The sequence below is a fragment of the Anabrus simplex genome, chromosome 1, assembly GCF_040414725.1.
Source record: "Anabrus simplex isolate iqAnaSimp1 chromosome 1, ASM4041472v1, whole genome shotgun sequence".
Taxonomy (NCBI): domain Eukaryota; kingdom Metazoa; phylum Arthropoda; class Insecta; order Orthoptera; family Tettigoniidae; genus Anabrus; species Anabrus simplex.
The window spans coordinates 24,240,574-24,268,249 of NC_090265.1; the positions used below are offsets into that span (position 1 = coordinate 24,240,574).

General features: G+C 39.9%; 1 protein-coding gene across 4 annotated transcripts in view; it reads left to right on the forward strand.

Moving 5' to 3' along the window:
* Positions 1 to 25,416, forward strand: part of LOC136883436 (uncharacterized) — a 106,995-nt gene extending 81,579 nt beyond the window's left edge. For all 4 annotated transcript variants that reach the window (XM_067155738.2, XM_067155721.2, XM_067155746.2 and 1 more), the window contains exons 5-6: positions 8,370 to 8,576; positions 20,670 to 25,416. In XM_067155738.2, coding sequence (XP_067011839.2) covers positions 8,370 to 8,576; positions 20,670 to 22,790 — 2,328 coding nt within the window. In that variant the 3' untranslated portion in view covers positions 22,791 to 25,416. The remainder of the gene's footprint in view (positions 1 to 8,369; positions 8,577 to 20,669) is intronic.
* The last annotated feature ends 2,260 nt before the right edge of the window (positions 25,417 to 27,676 follow it).

Here is a 27,676-nt window from a genome sequence, read left to right on the forward strand (position 1 = left end):
AACCAACTCAAACTTCCGTCACTATCAGGGCAGATTCTGTGTACCCCAGCTCGCATAGGAAAAAAAATCCCTCATTCTATAACATTCCTATGTCCAGGTCCGATTTTGAACATGAACTTAATATAATCTGACAGCATTAACCAATGGTTTCACATTACCATGTATCAGATTTAAGCCTAAAGCCAAGTTGATTAGGGAGCTTAAACCTCAGAAGAACAACTCGGTTTTTACATACAATATAACATTAAATTAGCTTTCAGGACCTCTAACAATAACTTTCATAAAATTTGTAATACTAGTTCATTGAATTTTATCAAAAATTTGCACGGTTAGGTGTTTACAGAGCAAAATGTTCTGACTGTAAAAGCATGTACGTCGGTTAAGCAGGAAGATCTTTTAACATCCGGTATATGGAACATGTAAACGCTGTTAAATATAATACTCGTAGATATTCCGCTTTAGGTTTACACATTAAAGAAGCTAATCATCACTTTTCCACAATACAACATGACATGGGCATTCTTTGTTTTAATCAAAAAGGTCTTCTTCTCAATGCCCTAGAAGAATATTTTGTCACGTTAGATCAATATTCCAATCCTGCATTCAATCTGAATGAAATCTCTGAGAAGACCAATGTATTTATGGATTCAATTATCTGCACAATTTTCAAGTATTATGCCAGAATATTTAAGTTGAGTCATATCAATAACCCTCCAAATGTCTCTACTTATCCTCTACCTGTATCTCCCCTTCCCCTTTCCCTCCCTGCCACTTCATCCTTCGACACACCACTACTAGCTCTAAGTTAGTGTGTCTCCGACAGCTGGACCAGGTGTCGCACAGCGACCTCGACTTCCCATTGTTTGTTTACAAAGTTTTTTCCTGTGCCTCTCTTAGAATAGATTAGTAAACATTTTTCCTCTTTTCTTTTTTTAGATATCCCCCATTTACGCCCTTAAGGATGGATGCAAACTCACATTAAGAACATCGGGATATACTTCAAATATTCCATCTTTGATGATTTTGATTTTGGTTACTTAGTTGTTTTATGAAGTACATACATCAGATTCTATGGATCCTCAATAGACAGTGATATACATGTTACTCTCATGGGACTCAATGTGTTCTAGATGAAATAATTTCTCCACAGCCCAATTTAAACTATTTGTTTTGAACATCTTAACAACCATTATCAGCTTGTTTTGCCTGTAATTTGTACATAAACTTTTGAAAATCTTAAAACATTGTTAATTTGCATGACACGACCTGTACACGATTGGAACATTCCTATCAGGTTTTTAAGCTCCTGAGGCCTGGCGTCCTTTTAAAAGGACACTGTTCAAATATAGATCATTTATTTATATTTATATTTAAAAAACTAAATAATTAAAAATGTAGCAAAGGTTTGTATTAAGAATTTTCGGAAATTCATTGACCTTGGTGTGGTATGCTTCTCACTTCACTATCTCCCACCAAGGCACTGTTAGGGAAGTAAAAACTTTTATGAGATTTGACCAAAGGAAAAATGGTCTGGGCCTCAGGAGGTTAAATTAGTCTATTATCACTATTTCAGAAGACAAGTGTCAAGTAAAATTCAAGAATTTTAATGTGAACTAAAGTGTTTCACAATGTATTTATACTTTTAGCTCAGGGTTTAGAAACCCCATTTTATTTGTGTCCTTATTTTAGTTTAACTTGTTTAAATGAATAACTGAAGATGACCGAGCCATACGGTCGAAACTAGTCCTATTCATAAAAAAATATGTACTGATTAGGTGGAATAAAATATCAAGTTACAAACTAAGACTGTTCAAAGTGAGTTACATCCATCAATACGGGCAAAAAATGAAAATTATTGCTTACACTTGACCTTCCATGATCACAGCCACTGGAAAGTCGGACCTCAGATTTTGGTGAGATAGTTCTTCCAAATAGGAAATAGTAGAATCAGTGAGCCATTTGCTTTCCGGATTTGAGTCTTGATGTCTTCCTCTGTGCCGCCAGTCTTTGTCGTTGTGCTCTGTAGGTAGACAAAAGAACTAACTTTCTCTATTTGCTTGCCAGATATGGTGAGCTGGTTGTTTGCTGTACCATTGATTCTCATCTCCTTTAGGTTTGTAGCACTTATTTTAGGCCCAACAGCTGCTGCTTCTTGTTCTAACTCCAACAGCTTCCCCTTCATATCTCCAAAGTTCTTTGACAGTAGGCAGATGTCATCAGCAAAGTCCAGGCTGTCTTCCTCCCTCTGTATACATTTACCTTTTCCTTCCACAGCCCTAGCACGACTGAGAATGATGTAGAAGAAAGGATGCAGCCTTGGTGAATACCTGAGCTGATTGTGATAGGCTCTGTTACATTTCCTTTGTGGATGATTTGACATTACATGTAATAAACATTTTGGTTTCATATTGATGTATACAATAAATAAATTCTTATTTTTTTATTGTCCACCCAATCAATAGTAAAATTTTAGAACTTTTTGATGATTTGACATTTGTATCCATCATGAATCTCACAGATTATGTTAGAAATTTTATCTGGAATGCTCTATTGATTGAATATTCCACACTGTGCTCTAGTTCATCAAGTCAAATGCTTTTTTTCAAAATCTACAAAGGGGAGATACAGTGAGCTCTGACATTCTATACTTTGTTCTAATATGGCGCAATGAGTGTTTATTTGATTGCTAGAGCTGCAAATTTTGTGGAAGCCAGCTTGTTCTTTGTGCAGCTTGCGATTGACTGCATCTATGATTCGATTGAGGATGATACTTGATAGTAATTTGCAAGGGATAGACAACCTGAGCCACTCAGCCCGGCTGTTCAGTCAAAACAATCAGGAAGGCTGTGATTCTGCTCTAAAGTGAGGGGGTAGAGACAGGGTTGGCCAGTACACAATTGTGATGGACAGTGCAGTTCTGTTTTAAGAATGAGAAATAACAAGAGACAGAGAACTCAGAGAATGGGAGCAGCAGTTCTGTTTTGTGGAAGTAAAAATTAAATGCATGTGTTTACTTTGTAATGCCAGTGTATCCATTCCCAAGAAAAGTAATGTTGAGAGGCACTTCAATACAGTTTTGATGATTTTAATAATAGTTTTCCTGTGGATTCAAAAATAAGAAAAAGAAAAGTTAAAATAGGCTTTTAACACGTTCCCTGCGGCAGTGAATTTCGATGACTTAATGTTACGTCGTATCGGCCCACCGGTGACCCGAAGCTGCCTTTAGTTATTATCGGTTCGGGTCACCGGTGACCTGACGAATTTGACTTTGTTTACTCCCTAGTATTAAATCCTAAAGAATGCAAGTGCACTTGTTGTGTGCGTTATTGTTGAGGAGACATTCCAGTGTATTTATCTGTGCGACAGTGTTCCGATTCAACAATTGCGTGAAACAGAAATGACCCCGGAAATAATTGGGTCACCGGTGGGCCGATCAAAACTAGCAGTATGCCTCGATCCTTCACTTCAATTGGAACACTATGTTGCCATTAGTTAACAGAAATTCGTAACTAGGACGTAGTTACTTACTTCGCAATTATGGGAAATTCGCACCGACGGATAAGAGTAACATGTTTCGGGGCACATGGTGACCCGAACCGCACGGAACGTAATATAGGCCCACCCCAGTGCTGTCCTAACCCTCTTTCTTTTCCGTGCCACCGGTGTGTCAGAATGTGAAAGCTCCATACCTAAAAAAGGACTTGAAATTGCTTGTAAATATTATATACGGAAGATAGTAAATATGTCAATAACTATTCCAATAACCTCTATTGGCTTTCCTAAGAGCAATGTAGAAAGCAGATATCAGAAGGGTGGTACTCCTTAAACAACAATCTACTATCTGCGGGCAGCAACACTCTATTCTTCATTCACCGTAACCGCGCCAAGCGATTCCCGCTTAAAAATTTAGGTCAGACAACAATCGGGACTCAGGGTGACCCGAAGCGATATGAATGGAAGATGAAAAAAACTTCTTTCGGGTCACCGGTGGGCCGATCAAAACTAGCAGTATGCCTCGATCCTTTGCTTCAATTGGAACACTATGTTGCCATTAGTTAACGGAAATTCGTAACTAGGACGTAGTTACTTACTTCGCAATTCTGGGAAGTTCGCACCGACGGATAAGAGTAACATTTACCTTTTCCTTCCACAGCCCTAGCACGACTGAGAATGATGTAGAACGTGTTAAAAATAGCATTTTCCTTGGCGCACCCATGGTGAACCTCAGTTTTTAAACAACTCTTCATGCTTAAAAGGTTGCCGACCCCTGGTTTACATATTTATCTAAACAACAATATTGTATATTTTAGTTACCCTGTTATTTCTATTATTTTTTAATTGGGACGCATCTGAGTAGTACTGTAGTTAGTATCTTGCTTACTCTATTCTTGTGTAGTACAGTACACAACATTATTCTTCCCTTTGATTTCTTTTTTTAATTCATAGAGTACATTATTTTATTTTATTTTATTTTATTTTATTTTATTTTATTTTATTTTATTTTATTTTATTTTATTTTATTTTATTTTATTTTATTTTATTTTTTTCTTGATATTGCATATTTTTCCATGAAGAAGATTAAAGAATGGCCAAGGAGATACATGTAGGAACTGTGGGTGTGAGCAGGTATTGAGGAGTATAAGGAAAGAGATAGGGAGTTTGAAAGAGATGATCAGGATTCTAACATACTTGAAGAAGGGGAAGGAAGGGGAAAAGGTATGAGTCAACAGGACAGGGAGTAAGAGTAAAGGATTGGGAGAGGGAGGTAGAACATTGTCATGAGAGGGGAAAAAATGGAGAAAGAAATAGGTTCTACAGCCATCAGAGAAGACAAGGAGTGGAGCGGATCTAATGAGGTGAGTAGGTATGAGGCTCTGGTTATGGGGAACTCCACTGTTAGGCACATGAGGAAAGTATGTGGAAGAAAGGGAAAAAGGGAACCAGGGTAAAGTGCCATCCAGGAAGGCAGATGCAGAGGAAAGTAGAAGAGAAGGAGGAGGGTAAAGAGAAGGTGGTAGATTTTCACATTGGCACCAGCAACGTAAGACAAAAAGGAATAAGTACTAATATACCATATTTTCTCGCATAATTAACAACCATAGATAATTTACGCATCCCAATATGTTTGGGTCCAAAGTGGAGAAAAAGAAATGTTCACGTATTTGACGCATCCACTTCTTTGAACATCCATGATGCATGCTCTGGATGTGTTTTTGAAATAAACATGTCAACTACTCATGTAGCAGCCTTCCTATTGTGAAATCGGATATTCCAAATAGTGGGCAACGTGCTGTTATCAGTCGACAGGAAATACCAGTGCACTAATTCATTGAGTGAATCAGAGCAGAAGTGACTAGTAATGCTCTATTTCGGTGACATCACTGATGAAGGGAATGGATGAAACCTGTGTGGTAAAATAGTTTTCTCTCATTATTGACAAGGCGGACTCAAGTAAAACTATTTTAAATAGTTTGGTTATAGATTCAGGCAAGTCAATATGGATCAAACTACCATATTAACCTATCATGGATATTCCAGTCTGGTACAAACCTATTTTATGAGTGTTTCGGCTACAGGACATGCGTTTTCTGTGATCTCAAATTTGTTTGTTAATCCACAATGAAGAAGTATTAGAGGATCATTTAACTCACAGTAATCAGTTATGTGGGCAGCGGACCGCAAGTATTTCGTGTCTGAATGCAACGTGCCCTACCACGGTAACAGAGAAGTGCACTTCAAGCAACCAACAAGTCTCGCAAAGCATTTTGCAGACTAAAATGTGGCAAGTTTCTGCAAGTAGATTTTGTTGCGCAGCGTTAAGTATGCCGTTTCTCACAAAATGCTGTATTTTAAAGGACGAGAAATAGCTGCTGCACATGGAATCAGTGTCTTGGATTTCAAGGTTAGCCATGGGTGGATGATTCATTTTATGAAGAGAGATGGACTTTCTCTTCGACGATGAACAATATTATGCCAAAAAATGTCGAACAATTTCAACCAAAATGTAATTGATTTTCATTGCTTCATGATTGAGAAGCGTAAAGTGAAGGAATATTTGATTTCCCAAACAGGAACTGCAGGTCAGACGCCGATCAGTATCCATATGCCTCAGAGTCAAACAATCCATAAGAAAGGGCCATGAAGTGTTATCGTATACACTACCGGAAGCGAAAGACAATGATGTACTGCAATGCTTACGGTAAAAGCTGATGGCAAAAAGCTTGCACCTTACGTTGTTCTAAAATGACAAACAATGCCTAAAGGAAAAGTTCCGCAAGGGATCCACATTCGTATCCAAGAAAAAGGGTGGATAGACATGTCATTCGTACAAGATTGGGTACGACGGTTTGAGGAATCTAGCAAAGGGTCCCTCCTTCGATGCCTGGTCCTTCCCACTATACTTCACCATTTCAGGTCTAATTTCATGTATTCCTGCTGCTTTATGACAATGGAGTTTATTTACCATCCTTTCCACTTCCTCATGCATAATTTCACCAACATTTTCCTCCTCCCCATGAGCTCGGTTGTTCGCGACACCACCATGAAGATTTTCAAAATATTCCCTCCACCTCTCCAGTGATTCCCTGTGATCTGTTATACCTGAATTACCCAAAACATTGTTCATTTCATTTTTCCCTCCTTTCCTAAGATTCTTTATTACTGTCCAGAAGTCCGACTCGTTGGCTGAACGGTCAGCATACTGGCCTTCGGTTCAGAGGATCCCGGGTTCGATTCCTGGCCGGGTCGGGGATTTTAACCTTAATTGGTTAATTCCAATGGCATGGGGGCTTCTGCTTGAAGAAAGTATTCATAACTGCTAAACCCATACTAGCACAGAAGTCCAGCAAACGCTTCCCATTCGTATTAGCTTCCATGCCTTTTCCACAGTTACCAATCACCCTTTCATATCCTTCATTTCTATTTCCAACTCTCACATTGAAATCGTCCATTAGCACTATTGTATCCTATCCTTGCTGTTTACTCTGACTATGATGTCGCTCAATGCTTCATAAAACTTGTCAACTTCATTCTCATCTGCACCCTCACATTGTGAATACACTGAGACTATTCTCGTCCTAATTCCTCCAACTGCCAAATCTACCCACATCATTCGCTCATTTATGTGCTTAACAGAAACTATGTTGCGTGCAATACTATTCTTGATAAACAGTCCTAGCCCATACTCTGCCCTTCCCTTTTTAATACCCATCAAGTACACTTTATAATCTCGTATCTCTTCCTCGTTATCTCCCCTTACCCAAATATCACTTACTCCTAGCACATCCAGATGCATCCTCTTTGCTGACTCAGCCAGTTCTACTTTCTTTCTCCCATAAGCCTCATTAATATTGATAGCCCCACATCAAATTCCACTTTGTTCGCCACGTTGTTTCCAAGGAGTCCCTTGCCTGACAAATGGAAGTGGGACTCCGTTACTCCCATAGGTCCGAGGCTTGCTTAAAATGTTCTGAGCTCGGTAAATTCATGAAGCAGGATGCTATCCTACTTACACATAGTCCAAGTGAGGATCTCTCCTCTAACGGGTTAGGGACCACCGGTGGATTGTATAGTTGTAGCCAGCTGAGCAGGAGGGCCATGACTCAGAATATGTCCGAGATGTCCACTCTCATTCCGTAGCAACTGGTATCCCGACTCTCAGGACCACTTACTAGGCCACTCAGCCGTTCCCCATGGTTCACGAACTAGGACGTGACTACAGTAACCCACACCATGAATTTTAGTAAAAAATGGAGGGGTCTGTATAGGTACATTAAGGCAGAATTAGGTTCCAGGAAGGAAATTTCGGGAAACATTAGTGAATCAGGGGAGTATATATGTGAGGATTTACAGATGGCAGAAGTATTTAGTCAACAATATGTAAAAACTGTTTGATATAGGCCTAAGGATAATTTTCAGGTAGAGGAGGAGATTAATACCAGTGAAGTACTCCAATCTACGTGCAGTAATGGGAGACTCATGATGAAACTGAGGGTTACTGGTCCTGAATGGGTGGCTAAATTTCTGGAAAACTGATCTCAGAGAATTAGAACAGGTGGAGCACTATCTGACCTTGTAATGATAAAGAGGAGAGTTCCACAAAGAACTGTATGCTTTCTTATGATACGAGTAAAGGACTGGAATTATAGTTAAGCGTTTTGTACTGTACAGAATAGTAAATGAGATCATAATGTACCTTATTCTTATGGATGGAGAAGTTGTGGGAAGTGATCATTAGAAATGGTCTATGAAATTTTTACAAAATTTATATCTTTGAAGATTTCCCAGAAAAATCATATATTTAAACATTTCAACCAGATGTAGGTGATTTGTGATTTTTTAAACCCAAAAGTTTCTCTTCCATTTCCCAGGTTACAAACTGTCACCACAACACGAAGCACACCGACAGTGCCGTCGAAGCATCTCCTGCTGAACATCTGCTCTCTGCCCCGAAAACGAATCAGTTCCATTGTGCTGGTCACTCGGTCCCATACTGTGATGGCTCTGACGTGCTGGTGGTATGTGCACCGAACCAAGGTCTTCTAGGTGTGGTCAACTGCTCTGAGAAGGCTCCAAGTGTGAGTATCAGAATAGATTATAAACATTTACGTTTATTTCTGTTTAAATCCTTAAAACTTGAAATTTCAAAAATGCTATGCTAAAGTGGAGAGAAATGCGGACTTTAAGCTATCAAACAGAAATAAACATGAACTTGTCAAGTTCTTTAAGAATGACTAGTTACAATATTTTGCTTGTAACATAAGGGAAACTTGTAATGTTCATGAAACATAAATGTTTGTTCATTTATAAATATTTTTGAGTGTGATTCTAATACTGTGATGGATGCCATGTAAAGGCCTTAAAAACGAAGGAGCATTAGGACTTGCAAGCTTTCATCTTTGGAGATGATATGGTGATCTGGGGTAAAACTGGAGATGATGTGGAGAAAAAGCTGGAGTCAAAAGTTTAAGAGGTATGATTTAAATATCAACAAGGCTAAGACAGTGGTGATGAAGTTACAGAGGGGAGATGACAAACCACACAAATCAGAATAAATGACGCCAAACTGGACAGTGTTCCAACATTTATGTACTTCAGTAGTATAGTATCAGAAGACAACCTCGCAAAGTATGAGGTGGACAATCGACTTAGCAAGGCAACTCAATTTTACCACCAAGTGAGACAACTGCTGTAGGATAAACAAGTACCATTAAAAGCAAAGATGACATTATACAGGATGAAGCGAAATTCGCTCACTCGGACATCGCAGTGTGACTTCTCACATGCAAGCAATACAAAAATGTCTCTCACAAAAGTTCGTCCTGCGAGTATATACAGCAAGAAAAGGACGTTGAAGAGTGGCAATATGGCAACACTGTAACCACATGTACGGTAAGAACCTCTGTCAGGAAATATTATCCGTGCTGTACAGTTGGTGCAGTGGATAGGGTTTTGAGTTGGCATGCAGGAGGTTGAGGGTTCGATCCTGGGTTGAGGCGCATTTTTTTATTTGCTAATTTCCATCGGACATTACATACTGTAATACAGTAAGACACCGTACCTTAGGTCACATGTATCCTGCATTTGCAACATTTTGTAACGCTGAACACAACAAATACTTTGCTAGGCCTACTGGTAACATAAGGCCCCAACGAAAGGTAATGGACCTGAACGAGGCAAGAATAATAGTTGGTACTAATCTATGAGACCATTGGAGGAGGATACAGAGAGAACAGGTTTCACATCTAGTATATGAAGTAGTGCGAATAAATTCACGCCCACGACGTGGAAAGGACGTCTTTCAAAGCTGACCAATGAAAACAATTGTTCGTCCATTTCTAGGATCGTAGTATGTAAGTGCAAATGGTTTCTAGAAGACCTGCTGCAATTGCTGTTGATGATTAAGATGTCAGATACCATACCACCTGGACTACATTTAAGAAATAAAAACATACGCTTGAACCCAGGATCGACCCCTCGACCTCCTGTATGCTAACCCAAAACTCCATCCACTGCACCAACTGTACGGCACGGATAATATGTGCTAACAGAGGTAGTTACCCTACATGTGGTTACCGTGTTGCCAGATTGCCACTCTTCAACATCCTTTTCCTGCTGGATATACTCGAAGGACAAACTTTTGTGAGAGACATTTTTTTATTGCTGGCATGTGAGGAGTCGCGCAGCAACGCCCGAGTGCGCAAATTTCACTTTACCCTGTATAAATCATATTATACACCTGTCCTCACATTAACGAGACAAGACAACTCAAAACTCCAAGCTGCAGAACTGAAGTTCCTACGCACCATGATACAGAAGACCAGGAAGGACAAGTTCCAAGAGGAGGTGGGAACAGGAGACTCCCTACTACAGAGTATCCAGAAAGCAAGACTGAAGTGGTTTGGCCATGTGAGAAGGATGAGTGCAAGAAGAGAATATGAAAGAGAAGTAAAAGGAAAAGGAATAGTGGGCAGACCCAGAGGAAAATGGACAGATCTGGTGAAGAAAGATGTCGAGGAGAGAGGACCAAATTGGGAGAAGATTACGAGAGAACAGTGGTTCATGGACAGACAAAGATGGAGGGAGCTTGTACACCACACCCGGGCAGCTGAGGATAATAATTTGATAGAACCTGATGATGTTCTTCCAAGAACGAAACATTTTAACTACGTTTTCAGGTATAATTCTGTTACCATGAGTTTTCTTTTTATTCACATTTAGTACCAGCAGACTGAAGAGCCTAACAGTTATAACATTCCAGCCCAGGACTCAAACCTGACGAAAAAGCTCAACAAGTGCAACAGATTCGCCAAATTTATTAATATATCATGACAATTGTCTGTTTCATGAATGTTATAAGTTTTCCTAATGTTGCAAGCAAAATATTGTAACTAGTCACTCTTAAAGAACTTGTTTCATAAACGCGACAATTTCATGTCAGGCCTAAAATTTAGTGTATTACGCTTGATGACTCTGAAGAGCGATATCGATCAATGAATGTGATGCATTAATACATAATTATGTTATTACATAAAAGATAGGTAGTAAAATCTACGTCTGAATTCAGCCTAGATTCAATGCATCATTATCATTTCACCTTATCCAGCTCCTGCCGGGTCGGGGTATTTTTGGCACTTCTCCATCTTCCTCCTTCCTTCCACCATTCCTCTTCTACGATCTTATCCCACTCTAAATTTCATCTTCTTATGTTGCTCTTCACTGATTCAATATACCTTGTTCTAGGTCTTCCCCTTGCTCTCTTGCCCTCGCACTTTGCCTCCAGCATCTGTCTTGGAATTCTATTCTCCTCCATCCTCGTTACATGTCGAAACCACCTCAGGTTATTCTGTTCAACTCTCTCATTTAGCTTTCCTATCCCATATTCTCTCGTTTATCTGGATTAAGCAGGACCAGAACGGATCCGGATTATCAAAAATCCGGATGATCCAGAAAAAATAGAAAAACAAATACAGTACATGTTATATGAATGAATTTATAATTTTTTTTTTTTTTTTACAATTTTGTTTTACGCCGCACTGGCCCAGGTAAGTCTTACGGTGACGATGACATAGGAAAGGTGGGAAGGAAGGAAACTTGGCCTTTTTATTTGTCTGCTGTGATGAAAATGAGAAACTACGATAAACCATCTTCAGGGCTGTCAACAGTGGAGTTCGAACCCACATTCTCCTGAATTTAAACTCACAGCGGAGTGACCCTAACCGCATAGTCAGCTCGCTTGGTAATTATTTTTTTGCTAGTTGCTTTACATCGCACCGACACAGATAGGTCTTATGGTGACGATGGGACAGGAAAGGGCTAGAAGTGGGAAGGAAGCGGCCGTGGCCTTAATTAAGGTACAGCCCCAGCATTTGCCTGGTGTGAAAATGGGAAACCACGGAAAACCATTTTCAGGGCTGCCGACAGTGGGATTCGAACCTACTATCTCCCGAATACTGGATACTGGCCGCACTTAAGCGACTGCAGCTATCAAGCTCGGTCTTGGTACTTATATACAGACTACATGCTATATAACAACACCTGTCAACTATGCAATTACAATTCTACAAATTTGTAAATACACAAGAACCTCGTTTATCTGGATTAAGCAGGACCAGAACGGATCCGGATTATCAAAAATCCGGATGATCCAGAAAAAATAGAAAAACAAATACAGTACATGTTATATTATATATTAACATAAGTTGTACAGTAATGCCTTGTTTTCAATTGTACAAAAAATATAAGAACACTTTTCTTACATTTATTACTCTGTTTTAGGCACTAGAGTAATGTGTAAGTTTTCCCTGTTTTACATTTATATAGTGTTTGCGCGCAGCACGATCATGAAGACATTTAACTAACAACAGTTCTGCCAGTGTGGTTTCAGTCTGGGATTCTAAATAGGCCATCAGTTTGTCCAGCTGCATTGTTGCCTCTCCATGATTCACTGTTTCTTCTGATGGAGTGCCGGTTTCATTTTTGAATTCACCATCAGTGAATTAGTAGTGCATTGCATTCAGGAAAGCGTGAGTTCGAATCCCACCTCGGCCGCCCTGGGAATGGTTTTCCACGGTTTCCCATTCTCATTTCCAGGCGAATGCCGGTTCGGTACCTTTGATAGACCGTGGCCGAATTACTTCCAATTTCTGTCCTTAACTATCCTTGGCGGAAAAGATATTCAAGAAAAGTCGACCCCATAAAAGAAATATTGTACAAGTAAAAATAAATTTTATTATTTTCAATCTGGATAAACCAGAAATCCGGATTAATTAGGGCTGGATAAACGAGATTCCTGTGTATATCAAAAATTAATTACATATATCTGTTTCATAACACTATATGTAGTCTACAATTTGACAAATTTTTCAGCTTTTTACCTGTTGGTTCAAATGTTTCATGAAGCAGATATTTGTAAAATTGTCGTAAAAATCTACAAAATCATCCTGACAATTTTGTAGACTTGCAAGGTTTTATGAAACACAAAACTGTCAATATGTAATCTGTCTGACAATTTCCTGTCAGCTGTAAAATTGTAACTTTTATGAAATAGGGCCCCGAGGTCTATTCCGTGCTCTTTATATCTCCACAACACCAAGTCTTAGGGGCCAACTGGCAGTGCACACGCCATGTACTTACTAGATTGATGTGACACCTGCTGAATCACCAAACATCACTGGCTGAGGAAGGGGTCTCCAGCCTTATTGTGCTTCTAAAGGAACTACTGTCTCTGTGTCCAATATCAGTGAAAAGTACTTCAACTTCAATATTGTACTTAACCTAAATCATTTGTTGTACACAAATATTGAGTTAAGAATAAAAATGTCTTTCTTTACACTCACACATCTTATAAAGGAGAGAGCATATAAGTCTCTGATAAGACTCCAGTTAGAGTATGGTTCCAGTGTATGGAACCCTCACCAAGATTACTTGACTCAAGAACGGGAATAAAATCCAAAAGAAAGTAACTCGATTTGTTCTGGGTGATTTTTGACAAAAGAGTAGCATTACAAAAATGTTGCAAACTTTAAGCTAGGAAAACTTTAGAGAAAGGAGACAAGCTGCTTGGCTAAGCGGTATGTAGAAGTTACAACATTAATAAAAACGACCTTTCCAATACATAACAATCCTTATATTTAGGACAAAACCATTAATCAGATGTTAGAACTAGGACATGTTTCATTTATACTTTGTAAGCATCATCAGCTAGGGCCCTGACCTACCTTGGATTAAGTTATTCCTAGCTGATGATGCTTATGAAGCAAAAGTGAAACATGTCCTAGTTCTAACATCTGATTAATGGTTTCATCCTAAATATAAGGATTGTTATGTATTGGAAAGGTGGTTTTCATTAATGTTGTAACTTCTGAAATCGAATACGATTCTATAATGAGATTTATAATTTGCAATAAGCGGTATGTTCTGAGCTGTCAATGGAGAGATGGCTTGGAATGACATTTGTAGATAAATGAGTTTTAATATAGTTTTTAAAAGTAGGAATGAAATGGTGTATGGCTTTTAGTGCCGGGAGTGTCCCAGAACATGTTCACCTCGCCAGGTGCAGGTCTTTTAATGCCCATAGGCGATCTCCACATTGTGAGGAGGATAAAATGATGATCAAGGCGATACATATACACCCAGTCCCCATGCCAGCGGAATTAACCAACGATGGTTAAAATTCCTGACCCTGTCGGGAATCAAACCCAGGACCCCTGTGACCAAAGGCCAGCACACTTACCATTTAGCCATGGAGCTGGGAAAAAAGTAGGAAAGACCACAGTATGAACATAGAGTTGGAATATAAGAGGACAAATTGAGGCAAATATTCATTTATTCATTTTGCCAAGGAAGATGTTCAATAAATCTCCAAATTCTTTGCAATTATTTAAGAAAAGACTAGGTAAACATCAGATAGGGAATCTGTCACCTGGGCAACTGCCCTAAATGCAGATCAGTAGTGATTCGGTGATTGATTGATCATGATCATCACTTTCAGTACAAGTTACAATTTACTTTACATCGCAGTGACACAGATAGGTCTCATGGCAACGATGAAATAGGAAAGGCCTAAGAGTGTGATGGAAGCGTCCATGGCCTTAATTAAGTTACATCCTCAACATTTGCTTGGTGTGAAAATGGGAAATCACAGAAAACCATCTTCAGGCTGCTGACACTGGGGCTCGAACTCAACATCTCCCGGATGCAGAAGCCATACTTTTCATTGTTGACTTAGTTAATGTAACTTAAAAGCTTTCAGGTCTGTTACAACATACATCCTCCTTGGACCCATGATCAAATGAAAACGAATGAAATGTTGAAAGTTGTCTTTTTTGTTCCTTAATGATTACAAAAAACATATTAGCATGTAATAAAAGCCGATAAAGGGCCTAAATGGAAGTACCACATGTGATAGTTTGGGTACTTATGACTACATTTCAATTCACAAATGAAAGTCTATGTAACAATTCCTGTCATTATTACACCAAAGAAACACTTTGCATGTGGAACACTACACGAAAGTAAGTGACATGCAGTCTGGCAATCTGCATTTAGAGCGGGATTTTTGCTTCTAAGACGTATTAACTGGGAGGTACATTCCTTTTGATTGCCTTGCGGCTTGATGTGGGATTGGGACTGGTTTCCGTTCTTTGGTGGCAGGGATGTCGGCAGATTCTTCTTCATCCAAAGACCTAGCTTGAAATGTAACCTCTTTGAAATGTATAAAAGATTTTCTGCCACATCAACACAGAAATGGAAATAATCTAAGGCATGTTTCTTCTGCAGCCCACTCGCAGGGTTCATATTGGAGCCAGGCTGCTGCTGCACAAAAGGAAGGAAATGGAAAAGAGTTTGTTTGGTCCACATTTTTCGTCTTGTCTGCATAGGATATGTAGCTACCACTCTGTCCGGTAAGTCTACTCCACCCATGTAGGCGTTGTACTGAAACACAAGATTGGGACGCTTGATAATTATATATTTATTGTCCTTCTTGGATTTTCTTTTTTACTCACCTTCAGGCTGAACACCAAAATGTGTAGAGGCCAAGTACACTCCTTCGTTGCCATACCATTTTACCGACACTACCCTGCCATCTTCACGTAATAATTGGTCATCTGTCCCAAATTTTCTATCGGATTCAATATCTATATCTATATCACATACTACTTAGTCCCAAGTCTTCCCAGTCCAAACTTTGCAACATTCTGGTAACGCTACTCTTTTGTCAGAAATCTCCCACAACAAATCGAGCTGATTTTCTTTGGATTTTTTCCAGTTCTTGAATCAAGTAATCCTGGTGAGGGTCCCATACACTGGAACCATACTCTAGTTGGGGTCTTACCAGAGACTTATATGGCTTATCCTTTACATCCGTACTGCAACCCCTAAATATCCTCATAACCATGAGCAGAGATCTGTACCCTTTATTTACTATCATATTTATGTGATTACCCCAATTAAGAACTTTCCTTGTATTAAGACCTAGGTATTTACAATGAACCCCAAAGAGAACTTTCACCTCATCAACGCAGTAATTAAAACTGAGAGGACTTTTCCTATTTGTGAAACCCACAACCTGACTTTTAACCCTGTTTATCATCATACCATTGCCTACTGTCCATCTCACAACATTATCGAGGTCATTTTGCAGTTGCTCACAATCTTGTAACTTATTTATTACTCTGTACAGAATAACATCATCTGCAAAAAGCCTTATCTCTGATTCCACTTCTTTACACATATCATTGATATATACTGTATAAGAAAACATAAAGGTCCAATAATACTGCCTTGAGGAATTCCCCTCTTAATTATTACAGGGACAGATAAAGCTTTGCCTACTCTAATTCTCTGATTTCTATTTTCTAGAAACAGAGCCACCCACTCAGTCACTCTTCTGTCAAGTCCTGTTGCACTCATTTTTGCCAGCAGTCTCCCATGATCCACCCTATCAAATGCTTTAAACAGATCAATCGTGATACAGTCCAATTGACCTTCTGAATCCAGGATATCTGCTATATCTTGCTGGAATGCTACGAGTTGAGCTTCAGTAGAATAACCTTTCCTAAACCCAAACTGCCTTCTATCAAACCAGTTATTAATTTTGCAAACACGTCTGATATAATCAGAAAGAATGCTTTCCCAAAGCTTACATTCAACGCATCTCAAACTGACTGGCCTGTAATTTGCATCTTTATGTCTATCACCCTTTCCTTTGTACACAGGGGCTACTATAGCAACTCTCCATTCATTTATTATAGCTCCTTCATGCAAACAATAATCATATAAGTACTTCAGATATGGTACTATATCCCAACCCACTGTCTTTAATATATCCCCCAAAACCTTATCAATTCCAGCTGCTTTTCTAGTTTTCAACTCTTGTATCTTACTGTAAATGTCATTGTTGTCACAGGTAAATTTTAATAGTTCTTTAGTATTAGTCACCTCCTCTATCTGGACATTATCCTTGTAACAAACAATCTTTACATACTGCCAACTGAATACTTCTGCATTTTGAAGATCCTCGTATACACACTCCCCTTGTTCATTAATGATTGCTTGAATATCCTTCATGGAACCTGTTTCTGCCTTGAAGTACCTATACATACTCTTCCATTTTTCACTAAAATTTGTATGGCCGCCAATTATGCCTGCCATCATGTTATCCTTAGCTGACTTCTTTGCTAGATTCAATTTCCTAGTAAGTTCCTTCAATTTCTCCTTACTTACACAGCCATTTCTAACTCTCTTTCTTTCCAACCTGCATCTTCTTCTTAGTCTCTTCATTTCTCTGTTATAATATAGTGGATCTTTACCATTCCTTACCACCTTTAAAGGTACAAACCTATTTTCACATTCCTCAACAATTGCTTTAAACCCATCCCAGAGTCTGTTTTTCTAGTTTTATTTATTTTTATTTACTGTTTTCCACTGATCATACTTCCTTTTTAAAAACTCCCTCATGCCTGTTTTATCAGCCATATGGTACTGCCTAACAGTCTTAATTTTAATATTTTCCTTTCTTTCACATTTATTTTTAAGTACTACAAAAACAGCTTCGTGATCACTAATACCATCTATTACTTTGGTTTCTCTATAGAGCTCATCTGGTTTTACCAGCACCACATCCAAAATATTCTTTCCTCTAGTTTGTTCCATCACTTTCTGAATCAGATACCCTTCCCATATTAACTTATTTGCCATTTGTTTGGTCGTTTCATTACCTTCCCAATTGACACTTGGTAAATTGAGATCACCTGCTACAACTACGTTCCTTTCCTTATCGTTTCCCACATAGCTGATTATCTTATCAAATAATTCTGAATCAGCGTCTGCGCTCCCCTTTCCCGGTCTGTGCACTCCAAAGCATCAAGTTGCCTATTATCTTTAGAGATGAGCCTTACACCTAGAATTTTAGGTTTGTCATCTTTAACTTTTTCGTAGCTTACAAATTCTACTTTCACCAGAATGAATATTCCCTCTCCTACCATTCCTATCCTATCTCTAGCTTGGGCGTCACCTTCCAAAATCGATCCTTCCTTCTCTCAACCTCCATCACGCTGTTGTCATCAGCAACTTTAAGGTTTGTTTGCGATTCAGAAAAACGATTCCTAGGTATATTATTGCAATCATTGGAAACCGAGTACGTGCAGACCAATACATCTTCAATCTTGGGTACCCAGTAACTGTTGTGTAAATACAGACACCAAAGAACCTTTTCATTTCACAAACATCAGTACCAAGAGACTTTCCTGTCTGAAATACACCTTGTATGTTAGTACATTCCATGGTTAGCTGAAAGAAACAGTCATCCAGATGTTGCTGAAAATATTCATATGGATTCTTCATGCTGAAATCTGGAACAGGTTGCACTCTACTTGCAGGCACATGTGGTGTAAATCTGTTGAGGAACAATAAAATACAATGTAAGAAAGTAATTAATGCAAATCAGGTTTCCAATAAAGTACATATTTTCTTAACAGTTACATTTCTGTGTGTTTTTATCTCTCTTGCTGATCCAAACAGTCTGAGAAATTTGGAGGTTAACTAGAGGTTCTTCATCTGAAGATTCCCATGAAGAATCATATATCACATCTGTTGGCATAATTTGATGTTCAGACTCATCCTCGCTATCATTATAATCTCAATCCGAAACATCAGCATCAGTGTGATCGAGCAGAGTTGAAATTTTGCCATCTGTGCAATAATATTTTGTATAGGTTAAGTATCAAAGTAACACTGGTGATACCTAGATAATTTTTTTTTTAATATCTTGCATTGTATTTTGTAATAATTATTGTTTTGTACATAATCCCATGTTACGTTGATGTGTATATATAATTATACTACACAAATACAAGCAACGGACACATAGATATAAATATTTACCTTTATTTCCATCAAGGTAGTTGGAACAGCCAGGAATGTCCATTCTTGCCCACTCCTGCCTCCTAGTTGGATGTTTCTAGTACTACAAACAGTTGGAAAATGTGATCCGTACAGCATATCATATATGATACTACAGTTCCTAACCTCAATTTCACATTCAGAGCAGTGATAAGAATGAAAGATCACAAGTATCATATATGACACGCGGAAACAGAGGAGGACATAATGCTGTTAAAGAAAGAACGACCTGTTTCGTTCTACAAGAACATGCTCAGATTCTATCAAATCACTTTAAATCACACATATATATGTACAGTATTGTTTATGTTATGTAAACTACTCAATGATTGTGAATTGGTGGTGTTATGAATAAATACGGACAAATAATGAATGTCATAAGTTCTGGAAATTTTCTGTACTTATCTTAGCTGCTATCGTCTGTTACCTGCGGGAACTGTGTGGACTTGGTCTTGGTAGCTAGTAGAGGGGGTGAGGAGAAATTGTGTGCACTCCCTGTTCACTCTCCAATGTACAGTCACCAATAACAAAATGTGGAAACTATGTAGTCTTGTCTCCTCTTTCCATTGCTCCCTTTCTCCCACATTGACTTGTCACTGAGTTTATCCTATTCCTCTCTCTCTCTCCCTATATGTAGGTTTGTCCTGACTGTACACATCACCATCTGCAGTTTCCAGCTGTTGGCCGGGTCTGCTTGCAACATAAGCCTCCCCATCTCCTCTTGTCTTCACACCACTTCTCCCTAGTCACTCTTGCCCTGTCCTCTCCTGTTCTCTGTACACACTCTTCCACTCCTTTTATCTACCTGTCTCTTGGTCTTCCTCTTGGTCGCTTTCCAGTTATCTCCATTTCATGCATCCTTCTCAATATCCTATCCTCTGTCATTCACTTCATGTGTCCACCTCTATCCTGTTCTGTAGTGGATCTTCTTTTACTTTATCTCTAATCTTCTCATTTCTCATCCATTCTTGTCACTCCTGTCCTGCTTCTCAGAAATTTCATTTCACTTGCCTGTATCCTAGTTATGGCTCTCTGCCTCATTACCCAAGTTTCTGTGCATACGTCAGAACAGGAACATAGTACATAGGCACATCCTTGCTCCAAACCAGGCTTCTGACACATTTCAAGAACGTTCCTGCTTTTCTTCCATGCTCAATTATTTCCTTATCATTTCTTCCACTTTCCTCTAAGATACTTCCCAGGTACTTGAAACTCTCCACCTTCCTAAGCTGTTCTTCCCTTCCACAATTTACCCTCTCATAGGTCTCTCCTCCTTTCTAGTTGTGATCACTATCTCACTCTTTTTGCTTCATCTCTACTTTTCATGTATCTAACTGTTCCTGGATATCCTCTTTCTTTTCTCCCCAGACCAACAATTCCTCTGCAGACATCATCACTTGCCATTAGCTCATCCATTACTAAAATGAAGAGCAAAGGTGACAGAACACTTTCTTGTCTTAATCCACTTTTTTGCTCAAACCAGTCTGTTCTCTCTCCTCCTACTTTCACACAACTGACACTCCCATGGCACATCTCTCTCACTCTTTCTATTGTCTGCTTCTCGACACCTTTCTTCTGTAATGCTTCCCATACCTTGTTTCTGCACGCATGATCGTATGCTTTCTCAAAGTCCAAGAAGGCCATCAGTAGATTTACCCCCACTCATAATGATGTTTTTGTAACTGTCTTACTGCAAATATAAGGTCTAGTGTGGACTGACTGTAATCATATCAATTAAATTGTGTAACATTGCTTATTGTTTTCAGAGCCATGGCTCATACCAGTGCGACAAGACAGCTGGGAAGTGTGTACCTGTAGAGGATTTTCATGCCAGAGTACCGGTTCACCTCCATTCTGGACCTAACCTGAAGACAGTCACTGAGCATGCTGAACCTGGTAGAGGGAGAAGCCTTGCTGTGTCACGAGGCTCTTTTCCTGAGAAGGAAGAACACAAACCTGTGGAAAGAGGTAGTTCACATTCGGTAGGGGAACCCATTTCTTGTGAACGTCCTGGAAAGCAGTGCTCACAAATAAATAAAACTCAGCTCATTCATTGTTCTGATGACCTCCAAGTTATTGCAAGATGGGACTGTTACTCGTTCTTCCCTCTCGTATTGTATCAAAATGGTATTGAAGTGCTGTGTGACTCCGAGAAAGACACTTGTGTAGTCCAGATTGGGAATACGTCACACGATATGAACAAGACGACCCGTGTCCCAGATGTTGCAAGGAATGTGTGCAAGAGCCCCGGCCGACAGTGCGTTCCTGGGAACGCCACCATCATTGCAGAGTGCTCTGCAGATCTTGAAGTTCAGCACGTGTGGAACTGTGCCTCCTTGTTTCCATCACAGACTGTGTTAGCCACGAGCAATGCATCATTTGAGTGCGACTCGCACAGTAACAGTTGCGTGATGAGCTTTGGAATTGCTTCAGGAGAGCTTCACACCACCACCACAACCAGTCCCCAGACGGACTGTAAACGTCCAGGTATACAATGCTCAACAAAGAACGGTAGTCTTCTTCTCCAGTGTTCGGATAATTTAGAAGTGCTCAATACTTGGCCTTGCAGTTATCTGTTTCCCTTGGAGGCTTTTCAGGACAGAAGAGCTGTCGACACTCTCTGTGACCCACAACGGGACAGCTGCGTCTTGTATCTCAATGAACAGCTTCTTGATCAAGGACAGAAACCTGTGCTAGTCAATGAACATCAGTGTACTGGGCCAGGAATGCAATGTTCAGCTAACAACTCGTCTGTCTTATTGGAATGCTCTGAAACTTTAAATGTGTTGCATGCATGGGATTGTACTTCATTGGTTCCATCAGAAATGTTGCAAGATGACGTTCTGAAGATTACCTGCGATCAGCATCATAGCAGCTGCATTCTGTACATTGAAAGTGAGAATTCCCAGAAGGACGCTCCTGCAGAGGTGAAGTGTAGAAAGCCAGGGAAGCATTGCATTAACTTGTCTGTCCTGGTGGAATGTTCTGACAGCTTGGAAGTACTCAACGAGTGGAACTGTGCTTCACTGTTAGGGGATAGCACAGCGGCACGGTGCAGTTTGGATCTGGACAGGTGTGTCTTATCTTACCCTGACACGTCCACCTCAAGTGTTATACCCACAGAGGCCCCTCTGTTCATATCTCAGTCGTGTCAGAAGGAAGGGTTGCAGTGTGCTAACAATCACACCATCATGGACTGCCCATACGACCTGAGTGAACCCAACTTTATGATGTCATGTGCTGACATGATCCAAATGTCACACAATGACAAAGCACTTGGCTATTGTGACATGGAGACATCGTCTTGTGTATTAAAAGCAAACCAAGAAACTCTCCATTTGAAACTTTCGATCTTTGACATGACAGAACACACTGTTTTTCCTGACTTTATGTCCAAGTGCGCGAAAGGTGGATTACACTGCGCCGATAATATGACGCTGGTCATGTGCTCTGGACTTCCAGATAACCTGGATTATGCCATCATGTGTGGGCAACGGTTGTCTTCTTCAGGAACTAGCATCAGGTCTTTCTGCGATCCCCAAACGGAAAGTTGCGTGATAGACACACAGACGGACACCACCCCAGATGACCGTACCATGCTAACAACAGTGGCTCCTACTTCCTTAGCTTCTTCTACATCATCCAGCTGGCAAAAGCTGCTAATCTCTCAACTTAAAGATGAATTACCAATAAAACAAACAGATGAAGGAGAAATGTGTACACGTCCTGGCTGGAGATGTTTGAATCAGGACATTCTAATCTTGTGTTCTGATCAGCTGTCCCTCCGAGGATATCTACCGTGCTCGGAAGCTTACGGAGGATATGAGGGTCGTGGATTTTGTGATAACACTGCATCAAAATGTGCTCTGGACAACAGTGTGAATTAACTTGTACAAAGACAGGTCTTCAGTGTTTAAATGACTTAATTATTCGAATGCGCTGATCAGAACTGAGGTTGGAAATGAGGGTCTGCTGTGTTCTGCCGTTCACCCTCGATCTTCCTGCGATAAACACCTGGCTGCTTGTATCTCCTACTCTCGGCATATTTCCAACTAACGAAATTGTCTTTTGGAGGATAGAACACTCATATTAACAACAAACTGAACACTTCTTTCTCTATGAGTGGTCAGTCCTGGAAGGTATATATACAGCTTTGTTTACTTCCCGCTCTGCACTCTTCACGTTCTCCAGCTGGTAACATTTTGCACAGTACGACATCTATGGTCCAATTATTTAAATCCTTTTTTTAAACACATCAATATTTTTCAGCAACACCAGGATGGGGAAAGGCTAGGATTGGGGAGGTAGCAGCCGTGGCCTACCATCTCCCTAATGCAAGGTCACGGCTACGCGATCCTAACCGCATGGTCCATTTTGGAGTCACTTGTATAAAAACACTTGAACAAATTTAAGTGTCAACTTGACCACTTGATTACCTTTACTTGTTCAAGTAACTTAAAACAGCTATCACCCATGGAAACCTGTCTTAAGCTGATTGAGTTGTCTACTTGCAAACCTTACGATCAGTAAATGTTTTAACTTCTCAGGAAAGTAAGAAAGTTAACCTTTTCACCGCTAATATGTTGAGCGGCTATCAGGACCCTCCATGCTGAATTACTTTTTACTATAATATTTAAAAATATATGAAGTCAAAGTCATCTCTGTACAGGCCATGAAGGCCCTTGGAGGGATGGAAGCACTTGATACGGTAGAGAGTTAGCTCTACGCCCGGCCACCTTTGTCCCCAGGAATTAACCTGGAACTCATTTTTGTTGTAGGCTGAGTGAACCCCAGGACCATATGCACCTCCGGAAGTGGAAATCTCCTTTCTTAAATTTTTTAACTTCCTGACAGAGGAATTGAATGCACGTTCTTCCAGGTGAACCGAGCATGCCTTCACCGCCTCTGCCAGGCAGCCCCTATGAAATTTATGAAAAGTTAACAAAATGAATAAGATATGTCATCTGAACTGGCAAAAGAATTTCAGAACACCTTTCAGTTTTATTATCATTTTGTACAAGAATTAACGATAGAGAAAACCAGGGTTGTCCAATAGAGACAAAAATACACTATCCTATAAAATGTTTGATATTCAGTCACTGTTTGTAATAAAGGCATGTGGCTTCCAGAGAGGCCTGTTGCAGGTCTTTTGAGTTGGTGCTGTATAGGTGACCTGCGCATCTGTGAGGATGGGGCCCTATCTAATACGAATTCTAATTATGAAAACGGCACAAACACCCAGCCCCTGAGCCATATGATTAACTAATGAAAGTTACAATCTCCGACCCGGCCAGGAATTGGACCAAAGACCAGCGCGCTAGCCATTTAGCCATGGAGCTGGACATTCAGTCGCTGATATCGGAGGGCTCATCTTCCGATTTAGGAGTATTGGCAGCTTCTATAAGTTCGAACTCCGAAAGCACATGTTGTCCGCTACTTGAAGCCTTGGACACAACCTTGCCTGCTTACTGAGACGAGTGCATTTTTTCAGACATATGGTCCATTATGTTCCTAAAGGATGTCGCTTGCTGCCACTGAAGTTTGAAAACCAAACGAAAATCAAAAGGTATCCTTTTGTGTTTCAGAAATTTAGCTGAAGTTGCCGACAAGATGTCTCGGGCGTAGCAGTGTAAGGATTAAATGAATGATTTGTGTAATTATTTGGTATATTTAAATTTCAGGCGGGCTGAGTGGCTCGGACAGTTGGTTTTCTGAGCCCAAGTTAGGAGGACAGATCATGGCTCAGTTCGGTGGCATTTGGAGGTGGTCAAGTATGTCAGCCCCATGTCGGTAGATTTACCGGCAAGTAAAAGAACTCCCACAGGGCAAAATTCCGGCACCTCAGTGTCTCCATAAACCACCAAAGTATTTAGTGGGACGTAAAAACAATATTATTTTATTATGTTTAAATTTCAAAATTGAAGTTGGTTGATTTTTCAACAAGGCTTCCGACATACTGAAGCAACTAAAATGTACAAAAATTGATTTATTTAACAAGGAAAATATAAGAAAAAAAATTCAGAGTGTATTTACCACATAATGAACCAAAAGAAATATTAATGCCAAAATCCATACTGAGGTCACATGCACCTTCCTCATCTTCCAGTATGTAATTTCTTTATAGGATGTTTATCAGCGAGTCCTTTGTAAAACTTCAACACTACTAGTCCCAAAATGTTTCTGCCATAGAGATTCAACATCGTAACATCTTACTTACACCCAACGCTGTACCAATTTCCATTGTGTAGTAACTGTAGGTCCACCATGAATTAACACTCAATTGCCTCCTTGGCCCACCCATTTATATGTAGCATTGAAATTTGAAATACATCCTGTGTTCCGTCTGTGTACTTCACATAACATTTTATAAAACATGTTTGTAACCTATAGAATTCAAGAATCAATAACTTACATTTATAACTAAAGGATTTGAAAAATAGAACTTAACATCTAAAACTGTAAACATTTCCATCGTTTATACAATAATAAAGATTTTACAAAATTGAAAATTATATTTCCTACCAGTTTTATTATGTACTGTACACAGTTTTGATAGGACCAGTAAAACAAAGACAACTGAGAATTTATGTGTAGATCTTCCTACAAGCTACCATTCCACTATGCATTCCTCTCCCTCTCAAGTTAAATACTGACTTTTGTAAAATTTCCCAAAAGTGAAATAATCCAAAACACATGGTGTAACAGCCCCAAAGGGCCATGGCCTACCAGGTGACCGCTGCTCAGCCCAAAGGCCTGCAGATTACGAGGTGTCGTGTGGTCGGCACGACGGATCCTCTTGGCCGTTATTCTTGGCTTTCTAGACCGGGGCCGCCATCTCACCATCAGATAGCTCCTCAATTATAATCACGCAGGCTGAGTGGACCTCGAACCAGCCCTCAGATCGAGGTAAAAATCCCCAACCTCACCGGGAATCAAACCCGAAGCCTCCGGGTAAGAGGCAGGCACTGCAGGACCAATATAAAATTACGCCTGGCAGCAAATGTACATGATGCTGTAACGGAAATATAAGCTAAACTAGATTTTTGGCAAGAAGAATGTGAAAGAATGGGACTGAATCAGTCACCACTGATCTGTCACTTAGGTGTCAGGTGAAATCGGCTGAAGTAAAACAGTTATTTTGCTGATAAGTCAAAATTCTTTATTCGGCCACCTGCGAGTACAAAATAGCAGATATTAATAACTTAAAATAATTAGGTAGCTTCATTTTCTCTGACAGTACCATAAACTAAGAAAGAGGCAGTAGGTTTCTACCACTCCATACTAGAACTCGGCCACTCGAATTAAAACCCTGCAAGATCTGCAAACTTCCAAAAACTCCCTCCTGCCCTTCTGTCTCAGGTCATGCAATCTGTACAGGGCAGTGTCCTGTCATGAGCCAATAGAAGTGAAGATCACCCAATGTTGCTGAATAGTGACTGCAGGTTAGTGCTCATCTAGCCCTCACAGGGGATAAAGAAGACGAGCTGCTCGACTAAGTGGTATGTTACACATTATGAGTCTCATTATGATAGCTGTATTGGAGTTGTTGTTGTTTGAGTCATCAGTCCATAGACTGGTTTGATGCAGCCTTCCATGCCACCCTATCCTGTGCTAACCTTTTCATTTCTACGTAACTATTGCATCCTACATCTGCTCTAATCTGCTTGTCATATTCATACCTTGGCCTACCCCTACCGTTCTTACCACCTACACTTCCTTCAAAAACCAACTGAATAAGTCCTGGGTGTCTTAAAATGTGTCCTATCATTCTATCTCTTCTTCTCGTCAAATTTACCCAAATCGATCTCTCACCAATTCGATTCAGTATCTCTTCATTCGTGATTCGATCTATCCATCTCACCTTCACCATTCTTCTATAACACCATGTTTCAAAAGCTTCTATTCTCTTTCTTTCTGAGCTAATTATCGTCCATGTTTCATTTCCATACAATGCTACGCTCCACACGAAAGTCTTCAAAAACATCTTTCTAATTCCGATATCAATGTTTGAAGTGAGCAAATTTCTTTTCTTAAGAAAGCTCTTCCTTGTTTGTGCTAGTCTGCATTTTATATCCTCCTTACTTCTGCCATCGTTAGTTATTTTACTACCCAAGTAACAATATTCATCTACCTTTAAGACTTAATTTCATAATCTAATATTCCCTGCATCACCTGCCATCGTTCAACTGCACTCCGTTACTTTTGTTTTGGACTTATTTATTTTCATCTTGTACTCCTTTCCCAAGAGGGGCTGCCTGACCGAGGCGGTAAAGGTGTGCTCGGTCCGCCCGGAAGGACGTGGGTTCGACTCCCCGTCGGGAAGTCGTAAAATTTAAGAAATGAGATTTCCACTTCCGGAGGTGCATATGGCCCTGAGGTTCACTCAGCCTACACCAAAAATGAGTACCAGGTTAATTCCTGGGGGCAAAGGCGGCCGGGCGTAGAGCTAACCACTCTACCCCATCACGTGCCGAGGTTAACAATGGTGGAAACCTTTACCTTCCACTCCTCCAAGGGCCTTCATGGCCTGTACGGAGGTGACTTTGCTTTGCTTTGCTTTTACTTTTACTCCTTTCCCAAGACTTTGTCCATACCATTCAGCAACTTCTCGAGATCTTCTGCAGTCTCAGATAAAATAACAACATCATCGGCAAATCTCAAGGTTTTGATTTCCTCTCCTTGGACTGTGATTCCCTTTCCAAATTCCTCTTTGATTTCCTTTATAGCCTGTTCTATGTAAACATTGAAAAGGAGGGGGAACAAACTGCAGCCT